Source organism: Ranitomeya variabilis, chromosome 5 (assembly GCF_051348905.1).
Source record: "Ranitomeya variabilis isolate aRanVar5 chromosome 5, aRanVar5.hap1, whole genome shotgun sequence".
Classification (NCBI taxonomy): domain Eukaryota; kingdom Metazoa; phylum Chordata; class Amphibia; order Anura; family Dendrobatidae; genus Ranitomeya; species Ranitomeya variabilis.
The window spans coordinates 265,488,577-265,513,501 of NC_135236.1; the positions used below are offsets into that span (position 1 = coordinate 265,488,577).

At 44.3% G+C, this 24,925-nt stretch overlaps 1 protein-coding gene across 1 annotated transcript in view; it reads right to left on the reverse strand.

Moving 5' to 3' along the window:
* ALPK3 (alpha kinase 3) overlaps positions 1-24,925 on the reverse strand; it is a 213,605-nt gene that overhangs the window by 24,731 nt on the left and 163,949 nt on the right. Inside the window, exon 9 of the mRNA XM_077264220.1 lies at positions 5,955-6,082. Within this exon, the coding sequence (XP_077120335.1) occupies positions 5,955-6,082 (128 nt within the window). The remainder of the gene's footprint in view (positions 1-5,954; positions 6,083-24,925) is intronic.

Sequence of the window (24,925 nt, forward strand, 5' to 3'; positions counted from 1 at the left end):
GCACAGCCCGCACAGTGGTATATACAGCACAGCCCGCACAGTGTTATATACAGCAGAGCCCGCACAGTGGTATATAGAGCACAGCCCGCACAGTGTTATATACAGCAGAGCCCGCACAGTGGTATATACAGCACAGCCCGCACAGTGTTATATACAGCAGAGCCCGCACAGTGGTATATACAGCACAGCCCGCACAGTGGTATATACAGCTCAGCCCGCACAGTGGTATATAGAGCACAGCCCGCACAGTGTTATATACAGCAGAGCCCGCACAGTGGTATATACAGCAGAGCCCGCACAGTGGTATATACAGCAGAGCCCGCACAGTGGTATATACAGCAGAGCCCGCACAGGGATATATACAGCAGAGCCCGCACAGGGATATATAGAGCACAGCCCACATCTCATCTCATCCCCCCCCCCCCCCGATAATGGCCCCACAGTCCGGTTAAAAAGAAAAAAAAAAAAAAAACTCTCCTCACCTTTCCTTTTGCCCGCGCTGCTCCTGGCGGCTGAAGTCTGCCCAGGACACTGCAGGTGCGCGATGATATGACGTCATCGCGCACCCGCAGTGTACTGTCAGAGGCAGAGCGGGGAATGATGGGAGAGGAAGCGTCAGGTGACGCTCTCTCCTCCCATCATTGCATTGAACTATACCGGTGTCATAGACGCCGGTATAGTTAAATGCGGCGGCGGCGGCGGCACTGGGGGGGGTTCCGGGGGAGGAACAGTGCAGCGGCCCACTACTGGCATCGGCTCTTCTGGCATTTGCCAGAAGTGCCCGATGGCCAGCCTGGCCCTGCTCAGACCTGCCGGCCCGGGGCCCCTGACCTGCGGGGCCCGGTCGCAATGGCGACCGCTGCGACCGCGGTAGTTACGCCCCTGCTCGCACCTCAATACCAGCTACTGCCACCGGCACTTGGGACCGGAGTGTGCAGCTGCATGTATTTCTATGCAGCCGCACGCTCTGGTCCCGAGTGCTGGCGGCAGTGCCGGGTATGAGGTGCGATACTCATGCGAGTTTCTCGCGAGTGTGACCCCAGCCAACGCAGATTTTGTGTTTGTCTTTATTTAACTCTTTATGTACCATTTTATTATGTTTATTACTAAACATCGGGTTTGGTATTATCTATCTATCTATAGATCTATCTATCTATAAATAGATATATCTATAGATAGATAGAGCTATAGATAGATGGATAGTTATATCTATAGATAGAAAGATAGATAGATCTATAGATAGATAATAGATAGATCTATCTATAGATCTATATATCAATCTATCTGTTATTTATCTATAGATCCATCTATCTTTCTATCTATCTATCTTTCTATAGAGTAAAAAAAAGGAAAACAGCACAAAAGAAGTATGAAAAAAAGTGGACTTTATTGTCCAAATGGCGTTGCAACGTTTTGGATGTGATATCTTTTCTCAAGCTATCTATCTATCTATCTATCTATCTATCTATCTATCTATCTATCTATCTATCTATCTATCTATCTATCTATCTATCTATCTCTGTGGGTGTAAACATTCTTCAATGGAGTATGTAAATGAAGCGGTTGGACAAAAATTGACATCACAATTCTTTTTTTTTGTTCAATAATAGATCTTTATTTAGCTTTCAAAAACGCATACCATTCTGCATGAAAAAAACGCATGAAAATCTGCACCAAAAACGCACGGATTTTTACCTGCGTTTTCTGCCAAGAGATGCAGAATCTGCACAGAAAATTCTACAGGCAAATCCGCAATGTGTGCACATACCCTAAGGGTATGTCTCCACGGTACGGATGGGCGGCGGTATCGCCGCAGCGGCGAAGCCGCTCGGCGCTAAGCCCCGCCCCCTTAATGGGACGCGATCATGCCGGATGTGTTAACTCTTCACATCCGGGATCATCGCTCTCTCCCATAGCGCCCTGTGATATGCCTTGCGGGGACGCTGCGTCCCCGCAAGGTGTACGGGCATGCTGCGATCTGAAAAGACGCGCAGCATGTCCGTAGTCGCAGGGCCGCCGCATGCGGGTTTCCACGCATAGTGGAGACAGGATTTCATCAAATCCCCTCCACTATGCTGGAACATCTGGACGCTGCTTGTTTGACGCTGCAGCGCTGCGCAGCGTCAAACAAGCAGCGTTTCCTGAACGTGGAAACATACCCTTACAATCCCCACTTAAAAGAAGCTTCCATTTTTGTTGAGTCGCAGTTGTCAATAAAAGGCTATGTTCACATGTAGCCTTTTTGTAGCATTTTTTATGCAAATTAAAAGCTTTTTAAAGTACTAGCAAGAGGTATGAGATTTCAGAAATCTTATACACACCCTTGTTTTTTTTCCCGATTGAATTTGAGAACTGTAGTGTTTGTGGAATTTACAGCATGTCAATTCTTTCAACATTATTGCACTGTTTTTTCACCCATAGAAAGCAATGAGAAAGCGAGAAGAAGATGTAACAAATTCAACAAATATTTTTGCAGTGTTCTTGCAGTGGTTTTGGTGTATTAAATTAACTTTATTATATGTGCTGTAAATAAATCACACATGTAATCCACACCCAAAAATGCTGCAAAGCAATGTGACAAAAATGATGTGAAAAACACTACAAAAACACCACAAAATGGGCACTTTCTACACAGCATATTTACTGCCAATAGAACAGGATTTGGCTACAAAATAAAATGCAGAAAAAACTCTGCATGTGAACGTAGCCTAACAATTATATTTTCAGTAACTTTTCCCTGCATTCTTTACACTTGTTCTACTTGTTCACTGCTTGAAGAAATAATTGCTAACACAACCAGCATAGACTGATGATCATAGAATCATAGAATGTAGAGTTGGAAGGGACCTCATGGGTTATCTGGTCCATCCCCCTGCTCAATGCAGGATTTACTAAACCATCCCAGACAGATGTCTATCCAGCCTCTGTTTGAAGACTTCCATTGAAGGAGAACTCACCACCTCTCGTGGCAGCCTGTTCCACTCATTGATCACCCCAACTGTCAAAAAGTTTTTTCTAATATCTCGTGATGAGGCATTAAATAAATGCAGAAAATTAAATAAATTCTGTAAAAAGCAAATCAAGGCAGCAAAGATTGAGACAGAGAGACTCATTGCCAGAGAAAGTAAAAATAATCCCAAAATATTCTTTAACTACATAAATAGTAAGAAACTAAAAAATGATAGTGTTGCTCCCCTTAAAATAGTCTGGGTCAAATGGTGGATGAGGATGAGGAAAAAGCCAATATGCTAAATGACTTTTTTCAACAGTATTTACACAAGAAAATCCCATGGCAGACAATATGATCAATGATAACAAAAATTCCCCATTAAATGTCACCTGCTTAACCCAGCAGAAAGTACGTTGGCGTCTAAAATTCACTAAAGTTGACAAATCTCCGGGCCCAGATGGGATACACCCCCGAGTACTGCAGGAATTAAGTACAGTCATTGATAGACCATTATTTTTAATCTTTAAAGATTCCATAATAACAGGGTCTGTACCACAGGACTGGCGTATAGCAAATGTGGTGCCAATATTCAAAAAGGGGACAAAAACTGAACTCGGAAATTATAGGCCAGTAAGCTTAACCTCTACTGTGGGTAAAATCCTGGAGGGTTTTCTAAGGGATACTATGCTGGAGTATCTGAAGAGGAATAACCTCATGACCCAGTATCAGCACAGGTTTACTAGGGACCGTTCATGTCAGACTAATCTGATCAGCTTCTATGAAGAGGTTAGTTCTGGACTGGACCAAGGACACGCAGTGGATGTGGTGTATATGGACTTTTCACAAAAGGTTGATACATAAAATGAGAACAATGGGAATAGGGGAAAATATGTGTAAGTGGGTTAAGAGCTGGCTCAGGGATAGGAAACAAAGGGTGGTAATTAATGGAGCACACTCGGACTGGGTCGCAGTTAGCAGTGGGGTACCACAGGGGTCAGTATTAGGCCCGCTTCTTTTGAACGTTTTTAGTAATGACCTTGTAGGGGGCATACAGAGTAGAATTTCAGTTTTTGCAGATGACACTAAACTCTGCAGGGTAATCAATACAGGGGAGGACAATTTTATATTACAGGAGGATTTATGTAAACTAGAAGCTTGGGCTGATAAATGGCAAATGAGCTTTAATGGGGATAAATGTAAGGTCATGCACTTGGTCAACAGAAATAAGATATATAATTATGTGCTTAATTGTAAAACACTGGGCAAAACTGTCACTGAAAAAGACCTGGTGGTATGAGTGGATGACAAACTCACATTTAGTGGACAGTGTCAGGCAGCAGCTGCAAAGGCAAATAAAATAATGGGATGCATTAAACATAATTTTACCTTTATACAAGTCACTAGTTCGACCACACTTAGAATACTGTGCACAGTTCTGGTCTCCGGTGTATAAGAAAGACATAGCTGAATTAGAGAAGGTGCAGAGAAGAGCGACCAAGGTTATTGGAGTACTGGGGGGTCTGCAATACCAAGACAGGTTATTACACTTGGGGTTATTTAGTTTGGAAAAATGAAGGCTAAGGGGTGAGGTTATTTACACTATATACCTTGATAGGGCATTGATCCAGGGAACTACTGTATTTTCCGGTGTATAAGATGACTTTTTAACCTCTGAAAATCTTCTCAAAAGTCGGGGGTCGTCTTATACGTCGGGTACAGCATGTGTGGAGCTCTGAGGTCACCGAATATGGTGCAGGGAGCGGTCCCGGATGGTTCCCAGGGTCTAGAGGAGACTCTCCTTCAGGCCCTGGGATCCATATTCGTGTAAAAAAAGAATAAAAATAAAAAATATGGATATACTTACCTTCCGCAGGCCGCCGGCGTTCTACCGGTTCTCAGCGGTGCATGCGGCGGCTTCCGTTCCAAGGGATGCATTGTGCACCGCGAAGGACCTTTGTGACATCGCGGTCACGCAACACCCGGTGATGACACCCGGTGTATAAGATGACCCCCGAAAAGTTGGGGGTCGTCTTATATGCCCAGTCGTCTTATACGCCGAAAAATACGGTAGTCTGATTGCCGAATGTGGAGTCGGGAAGGAATTTTTTTCCCCAATGTGGAGCTTACTGTTTGCCACATGGGTTTTTTTGCCTTCCTCTAGATCAACATGTTAGGGCAAGCTGGTAAGGATATGGGTTGAACTAGAGGAATTTAAAGTCTTCCTTCAACCTTAAAAGCTATGTTACTATGTAATCTGTGTTCTTATTCAGTTTAATTCCATTGCTTCTTATCTTTCCTTGTGAAAATGAGAATAAGGCTGATCCCTCTACAGTGTGACAGCCCTTGAGATATTTGTAGCTATTAAGTCTCTTCTTAGTCTTCTCTTTTGCAAGCTAAAAATTCCCAAATCCTCTAACCGTTCCTCATAGGACATTGATTGCAGGCCGGTCACCACCATTCTAGTCACTCTTCTCTGAACTTACTCCAGTTTGTTCATGTCTTTTTTTAAATGTGGTGCTCAGAATTGGACACAATATTCCAGATTAGGCCTGACCAGTAAGGAGAATAGGGGGCTAATTACTTAACCTTACGTTATCTAGACTGTATGCTTCTGTTAATGCAACTCAGAATTGTGTTTGCTTTTTTTGCTGCTGCATCACACTGTTGACTCATTTTAAGTCTGTGATCTAATAGTATACCCAAGTCTTTTTCACATGTGCTGTTGCTTAGTTTACCTATACCTCCCATTCTGTATATGTTTTTTATTTTTCTTGCAGATATGTAGGATTTTGCATTTCTCCCTGTTAAAAACCATTCTGTTAGTTGCTGCCCACAGTTCCAGTTTGTAGATCTTTTTGAATCCTCTCTTTCTTCTCTAGCATTAGCTATCCTAATGTTTAATATTAAAAAAATTAATATTTTAATTGGGTAGACAAAGTATCTTCAAGAAATTTATTTAGAATTTCAAAACACTCAAATAATATAAAAAGTACAATGTACTTACTTTCTGCACTTAGCAGGCAGTCTGTTGAATCAGATCCATATTCATTCTCTATAGTGCACTGATAGACACCACAATCCTTCACCGATGCTTGTACAATGGCAAGTGCTACCTGTCCTTCATCTCCAGAACTACAGAATAAAAAGTTAAATTTAACCAAAAAAAGTAAAATTAGACAAAAAAATCTACTATCAATATTTATAACCATGTTTATAGCTTTATTTAAGTAATTTTCCCTATTTCTCATGATGAATGGTTTCTTTCCTCTTTAAACTCATAATGATCAAGCGCTAAAAAATTAACAGCGCTTGGTCATGGGCTGTAATCTCGTGCCATAGTATAGTTAGGGCACTGGAGTAAAGCTCTTCCTCCTGCAATCTAGCAGGAGCAGGTTGGTGTTCCAGCTGGCAGACACATCTGGGGAGCAAGAGGAAAAGACAAAAGTGGTTTATTACTGCTTTTGTTTTCTCTTTTGCTGTTTACTTGTTTCTAAATGAGCGATATTTGTCAAAAAGAAACAGAAGCAGTGCCAATGCTTCTATTGGACCCAGTGATTGTCTGCCCTTCATAGCAGAGCAGATTGCCAGTTTTCAGCTATGCCAGGGAATTGTGTCATGGCAATAGTTTGTTTTCCCCTGTAAATGGGAGTCATATATGGATACCTTAGTTACAGTGCTAAAAAATACACAGTAAGTTGATAAAAATTTATCCCCTGGGACAAATAAAAATATGTGATAAAAAAAATGAAAAAAAACCATCAACGATAATTTTTTTGTATGTTAAATATAATTTATTATATGGTAGTATAAACAAATCGTACATGAGTTAGGCTACTTTCACACTTGCGTCGGTACCGGTCCGTCACTATGCGTCGGGCCGACGTACCGATGCACGTTGTGAAATTTGTGCACGATGTGGGCAGCAGATGTAGTTTTTCAACGCATCCGCTGCCCATTCTAAAGTCCAGGGAGGAGGGGGTGGAGTTTCGGCCGCACATGCGCATGCGCGGTAGAAAATGGCAGACGCGATGGACAAAGAAACATTACACGACAGATCTGTCGCACGATGGACGCGACGTGTGGCCATCCGTCGCGATCCGTCGCTAATACAAGTATGTGGGCAAAATGCATCCTGCGAGCACATTTGCAGGATCCGTTTTTTGCCCAAAACGACGGATTGCAACGGATTGCTAAAAACGCAAGTGTGAAAGTAGCTTTAGTCAGCCATACATTTGTAATAACATGAAAAATTCTTCCATTCTTCATTTAGTGTGAAACCTCATCTTGAAAACAAATTCAAAAAATTACTTTTTACTCTATAGTTAAGTACCAAAAAATGTATATAAATTAAAGATGAATTTACAGACTGCACTGAAAAAAATATCACAATTTTTCCACATAAAACAAGGATTCATATACCGTAGTTACATCGGTGAAAAAAAAAAAGAAAAACAGCTATCGCTGCTGAAATGTAGAGAGGCAAAAAGTAAACAAAAATTTAAATAAATGGCTGACCATTATGACCCTTTCAAGCTTAGTCATTTAAAGGTAACCCCTCTACCCCCAAAGGTGGTTTGCACGCTAATGACCAGGCCAATTTTTACAATTCTGACCACAGTCTCTTTATGAGGTTATAACTCTGGAATGCTTCAACAGATCCCGGTGATTCTGACAATGTTTTCTCGTGACATATTGTACTTCATGATAGTGGTAAAATTTCTTTGATATTACCTGCGTTTATTTATGAAAAAAATGGAAATTTGAAGAAAATTTTGAAAATTTCACAATTTTCCAAATTTTAATTTTAATTCCCTTAAATCATAGAGATACAGTACAGACCAAAGGTCTGGACACACCTTCTCATTTAAAGATTTTTCTGTACTTTCATGACTATGAAAATTGTACATTCACATTGAAGGCATCAAAACTATGAATTAACACATGTGGAATTATATACTTAACAAAAAAGTGTGAAACAACTGAAATTATGTCTTATATTCTAGGTTCTTCAAAGTAGCCACTTTTTGCTTTGATGACTGCTTTGCACACTCTTGGCATTCTCTTGATGAGCTTCAAGAGGTAGTCCCGGGAATGGTTTTCACTTCACAGGTATGCCCTGTCAGGTTTAATAAGTGGGATTTCTTGCCTTACAAATGGTGTTGGGACCATCAGTTGTGTTGTGCAGAAGTCTGGTGGATACACAGCTGATAGTCCTACTGAATAGACTGTTAGAATTTGTATTATGGCAAGAAAAAACTATTCATTGTGTCCATTCCTTGTGTTCTTTAGCCCAAATAAGTATCTTCTGCTTGTTGCCTGTCCTTAGCAGTGGTTTCCTAGCAGCTATTTTACCATGAAGGCCTGCTGCACAAAGTCTCCTCTTAACAGTTGTTGTAGAGATGTGTCGGCTGCTAGAACTCTGTGTGGCATTGACTTGGTCTCTAATCTGAGCTGCTGTTAACCTGCGATTTTTGAGGCTGGTGACTCGGATAAACTTATCCTCAGAAGCAGAGGTGACTCTTGGTCTTCCTTTCCTTGGGCAGTCCTCATGTGAGCCAGTTTCTTTGTAGCGCTTGATGGTTTTTGCCACTGCACTTGGGGACACTTTCAAAGTTTTCCCAATTTTTTGGACTGACTGACCTTCATTTCTTAAAGTAATGATGGCCACTCGTTTTTCATTACTTAGCTGCTTTTTTTCTTGCCATAATACAAATTCTAGCAGCCTATTAAGTAGGACTATCAGCTGTGTATCCACCAGACTTCTGCACAACACAACTGATGGTCCCAACACCATTCATAAGGCAAGAAATCCCACTTATTAAACCTGACAGGGCACACCTGTGAAGTGAAAACCATTCCCGGTGACTACCTCTTGAAGCTCATCAAGAGATTGCCAAGAGTGTGCAAAGCAGTCATCAAAGCAAAAGGTGGCTACTTTGAAGAACCTAGAATATAAGACATAATTTCAGTTGTTTCACACTTTTTTGTTAAGTATTTAATTCCACATGTGTTAATTCATAGTTGTGATGTCTTCAGTGTGAATATACAATTTTCATAGTCATGAAAATACAGAAAAATCTTTAAATGAGAAGGTGTGTCCAAACTTTTGGTCTGTACTGTATGTTACACAAAATACTTAATAATAGTGTTGAGCATTCCGATACCGCAAGTATCGGGTATCGGCCGATACTTGTGGTATCGGAATTCCGATACCGAGTTCCGATACTTTTGTGGTATCGGGAATCGGTATCGGAACCATATTGATGTGTAAAATAAAGAATTAAAATAAAAAATATGGATATACTCACCTCTCCGGTGGCCCCTGGATCTTACCGCTGTAACCGGGAGCCTTTGTTCCTAAGAATGAGCGCGTGAAGGGCCTTCGATGAAGTCACGGCTTCTGATTGGTCGCGTGACCGCTCATGTGACCGCTCACGCGACCAATCAGAAGCCGCGATGTCAGCCGCGACGTCATCGAAGGTCCTTCATGGGCTCATTCTTAGGAACGGAGGCTCCCGGTTACAGCGGTAAGGTCCAGGGGCCGCCGGAGAGGTGAGTATATGGGTATATATGGATATACACACCTCTTCGGTGGCCCCTGGATCTTACCGCTGTAACCAGGAGCCTCCGTTCCTAAGAATGAGCCCGTGAAGGACCTTCGATGATGTCGCGGCTAACGTCGCGGCTTCTGATTGGTCGCGTGAGCAGTCACATGAGTGGTCACGCGACCAATCAGAAGCCGCGACGTCATCGAAGGCCCTTCTGTTATGATCCGGTGACCTTGGAGCCGCATGAGACTTTCTCAGGAGTACGTGGAACCTGTACTGCCGGCAAACCCTAAACTGTCACCGCAACTAGAAGTAGCCATGGGGTGTACCTAACACATCCTAGACACCTCGACACAGCCAGAGGACTAAATACCCCTATAGATGGAAATGGGAATTCTATCTTGCCTCAGAGCAGAACCCCAAAGGATAGGAAGCCCCCCACAAATATTGACTGTGAGTATTAGAGGAAAGACACACGCAGGCAGAAATCAGGATTTAGCAAAAGAGGCCACGCTAGCTAAATAGGAAAGGATAGGACAGAATACTAAGCGGTCAGTATTAAAACCCTAAAAATATCCACAGCAGATAATACAAAAATTCCACCATCTAACTAAAGACATGGAATGTATATCTGCATCTCCTGAGAATCCAACTTGACTGAAATATCCAAACACAGTCTAAGCTGGACAAGAAAAAACATTGAATAGTACTGAATTGTAAAGCACACAGAATGTGTGCTGCAGAAACAAAACCAGGCACTTATCTTAGCTGATTTGGCAGCAGGGCAGGAGGAACCAGACAGAGATGCAAAACCTCCAAGAACAATGGAAAACTGGCAAGGGCTAATGAATCCTGCACACCTAAATATCCAAGTCAGAGCTGCAATCAGCAGGGACACCTGCCCAGGATTGCAACCCAGGGACAACTGCATTACTACCAACAACCACCGGAGGGAACCCAAGAGCAGAACTCACAACAGTACCCCCCCTTGAGGAGGGGTCACCGAACTCTCACCAGAGCCCCCAGGCCGATCAGGACGAGCCAGATGAAAGGCACGGACCAAATCAGCAGCATGGACATCAGAGGCAAAAACCCAAGAATTATCCTCCTGGCCATAACCCTTCAATTTGACAAGGTACTGAAGCCTCCGCCTCAAAAAGCGAGAATCCAAAATCTTCTCAACCACATACTCCAACTCCCCATCAACCAACACAGGGGCCGGAGGATCAACAGAGGGAACAACGGGCACCACATATTTCCGCAATAAAGATCTATGTAAGACACTATGGATAGCAAAAGAAGCCGGAAGGGCCAATCGAAAAGACACCAGATTAATAATCTCAGAAATCCTATAAGGACCAATAAAGCGAGGCTTAAACTTAGGGGAAGAAACCTTCATAGGAACATGACGGGAAGACAACCAGACCAGATCCCCAACCCGAAGCCGGGAACCAACACACCGACGACGGTTAGCAAAACGTTGAGCCTCCTCCTGAGACAATACCAAATTGTCCACCACATGAGCCCAAATCTGCTGCAACCTGTCAACCACAGAATCCACACCAGGACAGTCAGAAGGCTCAACCTGCCCCGAAGAAAAATGAGGATGAAAACCAAAATTACAAAAGAAGGGCGAAACCAAGGTAGCCGAACTAGCCCGATTATTAAGGGCAAACTCGGCCAATGGCAAGAAAGCCACCCAATCATCCTGATCAGCAGACACAAAGCATCTCAGATAAGTTTCTAAAGTCTGATTAGTTCGCTCGGTCTGGCCATTTGTCTGAGGATGAAATGCGGAAGAAAAAGACAAATCAATGCCCAGCTTAGCACAAAAGGCCCGCCAAAACCGAGAAACAAACTGGGAACCTCTGTCGGACACAATATTCTCCGGAATACCATGCAAACGAACCACATGCTGAAAAAACAACGGAACCAAATCAGAAGAGGAAGGCAATTTAGGCAAAGGCACCAAATGGACCATCTTAGAGAACCGGTCACAAACAACCCAGATGACAGACATCTTATGGGAAACCAGAAGATCAGAAATAAAATCCATAGAAATATGCGTCCAGGGCCTCTCAGGGACCGGCAAAGGCAAAAGCAACCCACTAGCATGGGAACAACAAGGCTTGGCCCGCGCACAAGTCCCACAGGACTGCACAAAAGAACGCACATCATGTGACAAAGAAGGCCACCAAAAGGACCTACCAACCAAATCTCTGGTACCAAAAATACCAGGATGGCCAGCCAACACAGAACAATGAACCTCAGAAATCACTCTACTAGTCCATCTATCAGGAACAAACAGTTTCCCCACTGGACAGCGGTCAGGTTTGTCAGCCTGAAATTCCTGAAGAACCCGTCGTAAATCAGGAAAGATGGCGGAAAGGACCACCCCTTCTTTCAGAATGCCGACCGGTTCAAGGACCTCAGGAGAATCAGGCAAAAAACTCCTAGAGAGGGCATCAGCCTTAATGTTCTTAGAACCCGGAAGATACGAGACCACGAAATCAAAACGGGAAAAAAACAAGGACCATCGAGCCTGTCTAGGATTCAGCCGCCTGGCAGACTCGAGGTAAATCAGATTTTTATGATTGGTCAAGACCACAATACGGTGCTTAGCTCCCTCGAGCCAATGTCGCCACTCCTCAAACGCCCACTTCATAGCCAACAACTCCTGATTGCCGACATCATAATTGCGTTCAGCGGGCGAAAACTTACGGGAAAAGAAGGCACACGGTTTCATCAAGGAACCAACAGGATCCCTCTGAGACAAAACGGCCCCTGCCCCAATGTCAGAAGCGTCAACCTCAACCTGAAACGGAAGAGAAACATCCGGTTGACGCAACACCGGGGCAGAAATAAATCGGCGTTTAAGCTCCTGAAAGGCAGAGACAGCCGCAGAGGACCAATTCGTCACATCAGCGCCTTTCTTCGTCAAATTGGTCAGGGGTTTAACCACACTGGAGAAGTTAGCAATGAAACGGCGATAAAAATTAGCAAAGCCCAAAAATTTCTGAAGGCTCTTCACAGATGTGGGTTGAATCCAATCATGAATGGCCTGAACCTTAACCGGATCCATCTCTATAGATGAGGGAGAAAAAATGAAGCCCAAAAAAGAAACCTTCTGCACTCCAAAGAGACACTTAGACCCTTTCACAAACAAAGCATTATCACGAAGGATCTGAAATACCATCCTGACCTGTTTTACATGAGACTCCCAATCATCGGAAAAAATTAAAATGTCATCCAAATATACAATCATGAATTTATCAAGATAAGTCCGGAAGATATCGGGCATGAAGGACTGAAAAACAGATGGAGCATTAGAGAGCCCGAATGGCATCACAAGGTATTCAAAATGGCCTTCGGGCGTATTAAACGCAGTTTTCCATTCATCACCCTGCTTAATACGAACAAGATTATATGCCCCCCGAAGGTCAATCTTCGTAAACCAACTAGCCCCCTTAATCCTAGCAAACAAATTGGAAAGCAGAGGTAAAGGGTATTGAAACTTGACCGTGATCTTATTCAAGAGGCAATAATCAATACAGGGTCTCAAGGAGCCATCCTTCTTAGCAACAAAAAAAATCCCGCTCCCAACGGTGAAGAAGATGGCCGAATATGTCCTTTCTCCAAAGACTCCTTAACATAACTCCGCATGGCGGTATGTTCAGGCACAGACAGGTTGAAAAGTCGGCCCTTAGGAAACTTACAGCCTGGAATCAAGTCAATCGCACAATCACAGTCCCTATGCGGTGGAAGGGAACTGGACTTGGGCTCATCGAATACATCCTGAAAATCAGACAAAAACTCTGGAATTTCAGAAGTGGAAGAAGAGGAGATTGACATCAAAGGAACGTCATTATGAACCCCCTGACATCCCCAACTAGTCACAGACATAGACTTCCAATCCAACACAGGATTATGTGCCTGCAACCACGGAAAACCCAGTACGATAGCATCATATAAATTATGCAACACCAGAAATCGACAATCTTCCTGATGGGCTGGCACCATGCACATGGTCACCTGTGTCCAGAACTGGGGCTTATTTTTAGCCAAAGGTGTAGCATCAATGCCCCTTAAAGGAATAGGGTTCTGCAAAGACTGCAAGGGAAAACCACAATGCCTGGCAAACTCAAAGTCCATTAAGTTCAAGGCGGCGCCTGAATCCACAAACGCCATGACAGAAAATGATGACAATGAGCAGATCAAGGACACAGATAATAAAAATTTAGGTTGTACAGTACTGATGGTAAATGAACTAGCGATCCTCTTTGTACGCTTAGGGCAGACTGAAATGACATGAGAAGCATCGCCACAATAAAAACACAACCTATTCTGACGTCTGAATCCCTGTTGTTCCATTCTAGACAGAATCCTATCACACTGCATTGACTCAGGCATCTGCTCTGAGGACAACGCCACAGCGCGCACAGTTCTGCGCTCCCGCAAACGCCGATCAATCTGAATGGCCAGAGACATAGAATCACTCAAACCGAAAGGCGTGGGAAACCCCACCATAACATCTTTAATGGATTCAGAAAGACCCTTTCTGAAAATTGCCGCCAAAGCATCATCATTCCATTTAGTCAACACAGACCATTTTCTAAATTTCTGACAATACAATTCTGCCGCTTCTTGACCCTGAGACAGGACCAACAAGGTCTACTCCGCTTGATCCACAGAATTTGGTTCATCATATAATAATCCTAAAGCCTGAAAAAAGGCGTCTACATTAAGCAAGGCCGGGTTCCCCGATTCCAGGGAAAATGCCCAATCCTGAGGATCACCACGCAGCAGGGAGATGACAATTTTAACCTGCTGAATGGAATCACCAGAGGATCGAGGTCTCAGAGCAAAAAACAGTTTACAGTTGTTTTTAAAACTCAAAAATGTGGACCTGTCCCCAAAAAACAAATCAGGAGTAGGAATCTTAGGCTCTAAAACTGGAGTCTGAACAATATAATCAGAAATACCCTGTACCCTAGCAGCAAGCTGGTCTACACGAGAAGCTAATCCCTGAACATCCATGCTAGCACAAGACTCCTCAGCCACCCAGAGAAAAAGAGGGAAGAAAAGACAAAGCAGGCTACAGAAAAAAAAAGGCTCTTTCTTCCCTTGTTCGGAGATGCATTTAACTCATTGTTGGCCAGTTGTACTGTTATGATCCGGTGACCTTGGAGCCGCATGAGACTTTCTCAGGAGTAGGTGGAACCTGTACTGACCGCAAACCCTAATCTGTCACCGCAACTAGAAGTAGCCGTGGGGTGTACCTAACACATCCTAGACACCTCGACACAGCCGGAGGACTAAATACCCCTATAGATGGAAATGGGAATTCTATCTTGCCTCAGAGCAGAACCCCAAAGGATAGGAAGCCCCCCACAAATATTGACTGTGAGTATTAGAGGAAAGACACATGCAGGCAGAAATCAGGATTTAGCAAAAGAGGCCACGCTAGCTAAATAGGAAAGGATAGGACAGAATAATAAGCGGTCAGTATTAAAACCCTAAAAATATCCACAGCAGATAATACAAAAATTCCACCATCTAACTAAAGACATGGAATGTATATCTGCATCTCCTGAGAATCCAACTTGACTGAAATATCCAAACACAGTCTAAGCTGGACAAGAAAAAACATTGAATAGTACTGAATTGTAAAGCACACAGAATGTGTGCTGCAGAAACAAAACCAGACACTTATCTTAGCTGATTTGGCAGCAGGGCAGGAGGAACCAGACAGAGATGCAAAACCCCAAGAACAATGGACAACTGGCAAGGGCTAATGAATCCTGCACACCTAAATATCCCAGTCAGAGCTGCAATCAGCAGGGACACCTGCCCAGGATTGCAACCCAGGGACAACTGCATTACTACCAACAACCACCGGGGAACCCAAGAGCAGAACTCACAACACCCTTCACGCGCTCATTCTTAGGAACAAAGGCTCCCGGTTACAGCGGTAAGATCCAGGGGCCACCGGAGAGGTGAGTATATCCATATTTTTTATTTTAATTCTTTATTTTACACATGAATGTGGATCCCAGGGCCTGAAGGAGAGTTTCCTCTCCTTCAGACCCTGGGAACCATTCCGATACTTTGCGTCCCATTGAAATGCATTGGTATCGGGTATCGGTATCGGCGATATCCGATATTTTTCGGGTATCGGCCGATACTATCCGATACCGATCCTTTCAAGTATCGGACGGTATCGCTCAACACTACTTAATAAGTAACATTTCCCACATGTCTACTTTGCAGCAGCACAATTTTTTTAAAAATTTTTTTTTGTTAGGGAGTTATAAGGGTTAAAAGTTGACCAGCGATTTCTCATTTCTACAACACCGGTTTTTTTTAGGGACCACATCACATTTGAAGTCACTTTGAGGGGTCTATATGATATAAAATACCCAAGTGGGACAGCATTCTAAAAACTGCACCCCTCAAGGTGCTCAAAACCACATTAAGAAGTTTATTAAACCTTCAGGTGCTTCACAGGAATTTTTGGAATGTTTTAAAAAAACCTAACTTTTTTTCACAAAAAATGACTTCAGATTCAATTTGTTTTATTTTCCCAAGGGTAACAGGAGAAATTGGACCCCAAAAGTTGTTGTGCAATTTGTGCTGAGTACGCTGATACCCCATATGTGGAAGCAGGGGCGGACATACCGCATGTGCAGCCGGTGCGGCTGCACAGGGGCCCGGAGGTGGAGGGGGGCCCCGGCAGGATGGCTAATAATGATGGCAATCTGGCCAGTTTATCTGGCTCCGAGGCTCCGGAGGGCCCCTGGCCAGATTGCCCTCATGTGCTGCGGGCAGGGAGCCATCCATTCCTGCGCGTCCTGTCTCTCACACTGCAGCGTGTCCAGGCGCTGCTGGGCCAGAGAGGAAGCTGCCGGTGACTGTGATCCAAGGAGAGATAGGCGTGTGTGTGTCATTGTATCCGCGGAGTGCAGGGGGGCTTGACTTCATGATTCTGCAGACTTCTTCCTGTACAACTTCACTTCAACTCAGACAATACTCCTGCTCTGCAATGCATGTGCTGAAGCCAATCAAAGGACGGTGAAGTCCCATTAGTCCCAGGAGAATGTGCTGGGGGAGGTCAGGAGAAAAGGGGGCTCCTCCCTCTGCATTCACTTACTGAGCGTGCCATAAAAAAGAACGGCAAAATTGCTGCCATACAAAAACTTTACATCCAAAGCTTTGTAGCAGTCATATCCAGCACGGCCAGGCTTTTTTTAGGAGGCGCAGCAGCTGTGGAGGAGGCTGGCAGCAGGTCCTCAAGGAGAGCTGTGTGCAGGGTCTCCAGTGCTATAGGTGCAGGGGGTCGTCCACTGTAGAGCGTCCCCCTCTGCGACCTGCTGCACTCATGGCAGCAAAGGACCCAGAGAATAAGATGCAAAATAAATGGGATTTTACTATCTGTTCATATATCTGTCTGTCTGTATCTATCTATAATCTATATATTATCTATTATATATCATCTATCTATCTATCTATCTATCTATCTATCTATCTATCTATCTATCTATCTATCTATCATCTGTTATCTACTTATTATCTGTCTATATATTATCTACTTATTATTTATCTATTATCTATATATTTATCTATTATCTACCTATTATCTATCTACTAGCTATTATCTATCATCTATCTATCTATTATCTATCTAAATATTATCTATCTATCCATCTATCTACCCCCAACAATGACAGCTCCTGGTGTATTTGGGATTTTGGACAATGGAGACTCACTGGACCAGCTATGAGACTCACACTAAGGCCGGGGTCACACATGCGAGAAACACGTCCGTGTCTCGCATGTGAAACCAAGCTCTGGTGCCGGCACTTTGGAGCGGAGCTGTGCAGCTCCATGTGTTCCTATGCGGCCGCATGCTCCGCTCCACAGTGCCGGCGCCACAGCTTGGGTTTCACATGCGAGACACGGACGAGTTTCTCACATGTGTGACCCCGGCCTTAGGGCTCATTTCCACATGCGAGTCACACGTCCGTATCCCGCATGTGGAAACCAAGCTCTGGTGCCGGCACTTTGGAGCGGAGCTGTGCAGCTCCATGTGTTCCTATGCGGCCGCACACTCCGCTCTGGAGTGCCGGCTCCACAGCTTGGTTTCCACATGCGAGATACGGACGTGTGACTCGCATGTGGAAATGAGCCCTAAAGGCCTCTGTGCACATTAGAGAGAAGTCAACACAATTTGATCATTTTTGCAGGTCTAAGAGAGCAATAAATGTATAACCGGACCTCCCGAATCTCCCCAGAGGTGGAGAAAAGGATCAGGCTCTTTGAACGTCAACTACTGATCCTCTTTCTCTCCTGTGAGATAATCCACTATCAGTGTTGGTAATGACTAAAGGTACCTTCACACTAAACAACTTGACAACGATATCGCTAGCGATCCGTGACGTTGCAGCGTCCTGGATAGCGATATCGTTGTGTTTGACACGCAGCAGCGATCAGGATCCTGCTGTGATATCGCTGGTCGGAGCTAGAAGGCCAGCACCTTATTTCGTCGCTGGATCTCCCGCAGACATCGCTGAGTCGGTGTGTGTGACACCGATCCAGCGATGTGTTCACTTGTAACCAGGGTAAACATCAGGTTACTAAGCGCAGGGCCGCGCTTAGTAACCCGATGTTTACCCTGGTTACCATTGTAAATGTAAAAAAAAACAAACAGTACATACTTACATTCCGGTGTCTGTCCCCTCGCTGTCAGCTTCCCGCACTGACTGTGAGCGCCGGCCGGCCGTAAAGCACAGCAGTGACGTCACCGCTCTGCTTTACGGCTGGCCGGCGCTGAGACAGTGCAGGGAAGCTGAGGCCGGGGGACAGACACCGGAATGTAAGTATGTACTGGTTTACATTTACATGGTTTACATGGTAACCAGGGTAAACATCGGGTTACTAAGCGCGGCCCTGCCGATGTTTACCCTGGTTACCCGGGGACCTCGGCATCGTTGGTCGCTGGAGAGCCGTTCGTGTGACAGCTCTCCAGCGACCACACAGCGACGAAACAGCGACGCTGCAGCGATCGGCATCGTTGCCTATATCGCTGCAGCGTTGCTTAATGTGACGGTACCTTAACTCCCCACTCCTATTGGAAGCCCGTACGTTCCTAGGCCAGCTGAGTGTTCGTATATATTAGAGAAACAAATGTTTGACTGATGGTAACTTAAAGGGGTATTCCAATCTCCAACATCCTATCCTAATATGTATTCCGTATAATATCAGTAGAATATAATATATTTTTTCTGATTCTCTATGTAGCTTACCCCATGTGCAGGGCATTGCAGTAGATTAGGTATCCATGGTTATGCCCACTAAACACTAACTAACTGGTATTATATGAGTAATTGTAACCATAGATATCTAAGCTACTGCAATGCCCTGCACATGGGGTAAACAACGTAGCAAAACAGAAGAACTATATTTCTAATTGGAGGTATTTGCTAATATTATTATATTACACCTACTTCTTATTGGGATAGAATCTTGGAGATTTATTCACATTTTATTAGATATAACCTGACACCTCACTTTATTTAAAAACTGAAATGAAGTCGATGCATCATCTTATCCCATGTACTAGTGGACATACCTATATCATTAATAAAACATATGATAAAGAAATCTTGTCGTCAGATTCATCCTGTACAAACCATGAACGGCAGGAATCAAACACTGGCTGAGCGATTGCAGCCAAGTATTTATTACTCTGGAATGCTGCAGCTTTTAAGAGCAAACATAGTCCAAAAAGCCAGCTGGGAACTATGCGAATAGTCCGAGGAAGTCACTGGCCGGCCTCTCTGCTAGCCCCCCTCCCGTGCCAGTTAAAAGCCAAATCTCTACCTATGGAGAAATCATAGCGAAAGAACTGTCAGTTAAAGTGATCAGCGCTGGGAATAGCCGGCAAGGGAGCACATCAGACCAATCAGCCAAGAAAGTAGTTTCTGGCTGGCTTTTTAAAGCAGTTTTACTCTCAAATATCGCAGCATTTCAAGGTATAGCTTCCAGGTTGCAATCATACAGTGTCTGACTCATGCTGCCCCTGGGCCGCATGCATTTAACATCTGGATCCCTTTAACAGAATGTCCTTTCTGCATATACAGTATTTCACAGATGGTGGGGAAAAGGCAATGATAGTGGTGGTGGAAAGGACAATGATGGTCGTGGTGGAAAGGGCAATAATGGGGGTGGTGGAGGAGGAAATGATGGACGTGGTGGAAAGAGCAATGATGAGGGTGGTAGTGGAAAGGACAATCATGGTGGAAAGAGCAATAATGGGGGTGGTGGGGAGGAGGAAATGGTTGAGGTGGTAGAATGGGCAATGATTGGGGTGGTGGAATGGGCAATGATGGGGTGGTGGGGGAGAAAGCAATGATGGGGGTGGTGGGGAAGAGGACAATAATGGGATGTGGGGGGAGCAGGACAATGAGGGGTGACTGGGATTGAGATGGGAGGAAAGGGGATTTATAATGAATTTAGGAACAGGGGGAAGTGGAGGAAGATGTTATTATCGCTTATTATGTACCCAGCCCATTAGTATATAGTGTACTCACTTATATATAGCACAGTCCCTTAGTATAGTGTACTTGCTTATTATGTATAGTGCCATCCCCCAGTATATAGTGTAGTCACTTTTTATGATGCTGTCCCTGATTATATAGCTTTTTCTGCTGTTATGTACAGTGCTGTCTCTTACATAGTGTATTCTTGTTATTCACAGTTCCCTCTTTTATTACATAGTCCCCTCTTTTTGGATATAAAATGACTGCTGATGGAGGAGCCGGTGACCAGACGATCACTCCATCAGCTCCTCCATTAGAAAGGTAGCTTTCCCATGCTCTATCAGCCATCATTGCATTATAGAGCTAGCAAGACAGGACGGTATGTAATAAAAAACAGGGCTCTATATAATCCTATATGTAAGGGACGGTGCTGTACATAACAAGAGAGGGCACTGTATAATAAGGGACGGCAATAAACAATCAAGAAGACTGTAATATATGTTTGCGTGTGGCTATCTATATATATATATATATATATATATATATACTGTGTATATGTATATATATATATATACACTCACTGGCCACTTTATTAGGTACACCTGTCCAACTTCTTGTTAACACTTAATTTCTAATCAGCCAATCACATGGCGGCAACTCAGTGCATTTAGGCATGTAGACATGGTCAAGACAATCTCCTGCAGTTCAAACCGAGCATCAGTATGGGGAAGAAAGGTGATTTAAGTGCCTTTGAACGTGGCATGGTTGTTGGTGCCAGAAGGGCTGGTCTGAGTATTTCAGAAACTGCTGATCTACTGGGATTTTCACGCACAACCATCTCTAGGGTTTACAGAGAATGGTCCGAAAAAGAAAAAAAATCCAGTGAGCGGCAGTTCTGTGGGCGGAAATGCCTTGTTGATGCCAGAGGTCAGAGGAGAATGGGCAGACTGGTTCGAGCTAATAGAAAGGCAACAGTGACTCAAATCGCCACCCGTTACAACCAAGGTAGGCCTAAGAGCATCTCTGAACGCACAGTGCGTCGAACTTTGAGGCAGATGGGCTACAGCAGCAGAAGACCACACCGGGTACCACTCCTTTCAGCTAAGAACAGGAAACTGAGGCTACAATTTGTACAAGCTCATCGAAATTGGACAGTAGAAGATTGGAAAAACGTTGCTTGGTCTGATGAGTCTCGATTTCTGCTGCGACATTCGGATGGTAGGGTCAGAATTTGGCGTAAACAACATGAAAGCATGGATCCATCCTGCCTTGTATCAACGGTTCAGGCTGGTGGTGGTGGTGTCATGGTGTGGGGAATATTTTCTTGGCACTCTTTGGGCCCCTTGGTACCAATTGAGCATCGTTGCAACGCCACAGCCTACCTGAGTATTGTTGCTGACCATGTCCATCCCTTTATGACCACAATGTACCCAACATCTGATGGCTACTTTCAGCAGGATAATGCGCCATGTCATAAAGCTAAAATCATCTCAGATTGGTTTCTTGAACATGACAATGAGTTCACTGTACTCAAATGGCCTCCTCAGTCACCAGATCTCAATCCAGTGGAGCATCTTTGGGATGTGGTGGAACGGGAGATTCGCATCAGGGATGTGCAGCCGACAAATCTGCGGCAACTGTGTGATGCCATCATGTCAATATGGACCAAAATCTCTGAGGAATGCTTCCAGCACCTTGTTGAATCTATGCCACGAAGAATTGAGGCAGTTCTGAAGGCAAAAGGGGGTCCAACCCGTTACTAGCATGGTGTACCTAATAAAGTGGCCAGTGAGTGTATATATATATATATATATATATATATATATATATATATATATATATATATATATATATATATATATATATATATATATATATATATATATATATATATATATATATATATATACGATGTAGCTTTGTCGCCATAGAAGTTGAGGGGCCCAGACACATTTCTTGCACAGGGGCCCCAAGCTGTCCGTGTCCGCCCCTGTGTGGAAGTAAACCACTGTTTGGGCGCAGGGCAGAGCTTGGAAGGAAAGGAGCGTCGTTTGACTTGTTCAACGCAGAATTGGCTGGAATTGAGATCAGACGCCATGTCGCGTTTGGAGAGCCCCTGATGTGCCTAAACAGTGGAAACCCCCCACAAGTGACCCATTTTGGAAACTAGACCACCTAAGGAACTTATCTAGATGTGTGGTGTGCACTTTGAACCCCCAATTGTTTCACTAAAGTTTATAATGTAGAGCCGTGAAAACTAAAAACTCTTTTAAAAAAAAAAAATAAAAAAATAAAAAAATGATCTTTTAGCCCCCAATTTCATATTTTCCAAAGGGTATTTGGAGAATTTGGACCCCCAAAGTTGTTATGCAATCTGTCCTGAGTACAGTGATGCCCCATATATGGGAGAAAACTACTGTTTGGGCTCAGAAGGGAAGAAGTGGCGTTTTGGAATGCAGACTTTGCTGGAATGGTCTGTGGGCGTCACATTGCATTTGTAGAGCCCCTGATGTACCTAAACAGCAGAAACCCCCCTCAGGTGACCCCATATTGGAAACGACCCCACAAGGAACTTATCTAGATGTGTTATGAGAACTTTGAACCCCCAAGTGTTTTACTAAAGTTTATAACGCTGAGCCGTGAAAGCAAAAAAATCATTTTTTTCCCATAAAAATGATTTTTTAGCCCCAAAATTTTTATTTTCCCAAGGGTAACAGGAGAAATTGGACCACAAAAGCTGTTGTCCAATTTGTCCTGAGTACGCTGATACCCCAAATGTGGGGGTAAACCAATGTTTGGGCACACAGCAGAGCTCGGAAGGCAAGGAGCACTGTTTTACTTTTTCAATGCAGAATTGGATGGAATTGATGTCGGACGTCATGTTGCGTTTTTTCAGAGCCCCTGATGTGCCTAAACAGTGGAAACCGCCAATTCTAACTCCAACCCTAACCTCAACACACCCTAACCCTAATCCCAACCCTAACCGCAACCCTAACCACACCCCTAACCCAAACACACCCCTAAGCCTAATCCCAACCATAGCCCTAACCACACCCCTACCCCAAACACACCCCTAACCCTAATCCCAACCCTAACCATAACCCTAACCCCACCTCTAACCCGAACACACCCCAAACCCTAATCCCAACCCTAACCATAACCCTAACCACACCCCTAACCTGGACACACCCCTAACCCTAATCCCAAACCTAACCATAACCATAACCACACCCCTAACCCCAACACACTGATAACCCTAATCCCAAACCCAAAACATGCAGCTCCCCATAGTCCTGCTCATTGCAGTAATCTTGTTCTTCCACCAGGGGGAGTGATATTATGTCTGAAGGTAATAAAGGATATCTCTTCGCCAGGTAAATACAATGCATGCAACATGTTCACACTCCAGACCAGCAGGGGGAGCTCTAAGCCTGTTTAAGGTGAACTCCCCTATATAACATCCTGATCTGGAGGGAAAAGGGTTGAGAGTTCAGGTCCTGTCAGGAAGACAGAGGGAGAGGAGCTCTGCTGGCATGAAGTGCTGCAACTCCTGGAAAAAGACACTAAAAAGTGAGCCTGTTGCAGAAAGTGTGCAGGAAAGCAGAGCACAGGAGAGGAATATCAGAGAGAGATCAGCCAGGAACAAGCTGCTCCTTTCGGAGGCGCAGAAGCTGGTAGCCAGGATACCGAGGGAGCAAAAACACCTAATGGAAACTATGCCAGTCAATAGTATCATATCACAAACCCAATCCTAGATTAATAATCAATTATTAAGGAGACTGGATAGGACCAGGATACCGAGGGAGTAATAGTCTCTACGCTTTACTTCAGAGACTGGCAGGACAGTTAATTCCACGTTGGCTGCCCGACCATATACCCAGGAGGCATGGTGGCAACTTGTGGGGGCTGGGGCGTCTCTAGGGTCCCTATAAAAAGCCTCAGGCCATCAGTCATACGGATTTGTCCTATCCATACCATCTGGGGGACAGAGAGGAAGACATAACATCTAGAACATCTACAACAGTTGTGAGGACCTTACCGAGAAGCTCAGCAGGAAGGTACTACAACACACAGGCGCTAGAGGAAGGCTACTGATTTCCACCTGGATAAGGAGACTCTGGATTTGCCTTTAAACCGGCTGGACTCTATCTGCCCTGTGATCTGGTGCCCTGGACTGTGGACACTGAAGTCTTCAGTAAAAGGTAAAGAGACTGCAACCTTGTGTCCTCGTTATTCACTGCGCCTTACATCAACCACCATCACCATCTACACTCTGGGAAGCCCTGGGGATACACTTCACCTGTGGGAAGGTATACCATCTAGCTGCCATCACATCACACCAGCGGACCCCTAAGCAGTGTCGTTCACCCTGACCGAATACCACAGGTGGCGTCACGAACACTATTTCAAACTACTCCTTTTATTGGACGTCCCTCAAGGGGCCACGGACTGGGTCGGGCCACCGTGACATCCCCTGAACCTAAGGACCCGGTACCGAGTACCCCATTGCCCTTACGTGGGGGCAATCCACACACCCCTAACCTTTATCCCAACCCTAACCATAACCGTGACCACACCCTTAACCCTGACACACCCCTAATCCAACCGTAAACGTAATCCAAACCCTAACCCCTAACCCCAACTCTAGCCCCAATCATAACCCTAACTTTAGCCCCAAACCCACACCCTAACTTTAGCCCCAACCCTAACCCTAACCCTAATGGGAAAATGGAAATAAATACTTTTTAAATTTTATTATTTTTCCCTAACTAAGGCGGTGATAAAGGGGGGTTTGATTTACTATTTATAGCGCGGTTTTTATGTTTGGCAGCTGTCACACACTAAAAGACACTTTTCATTGCAAAAAATAGTTTTTGCATCACCACATT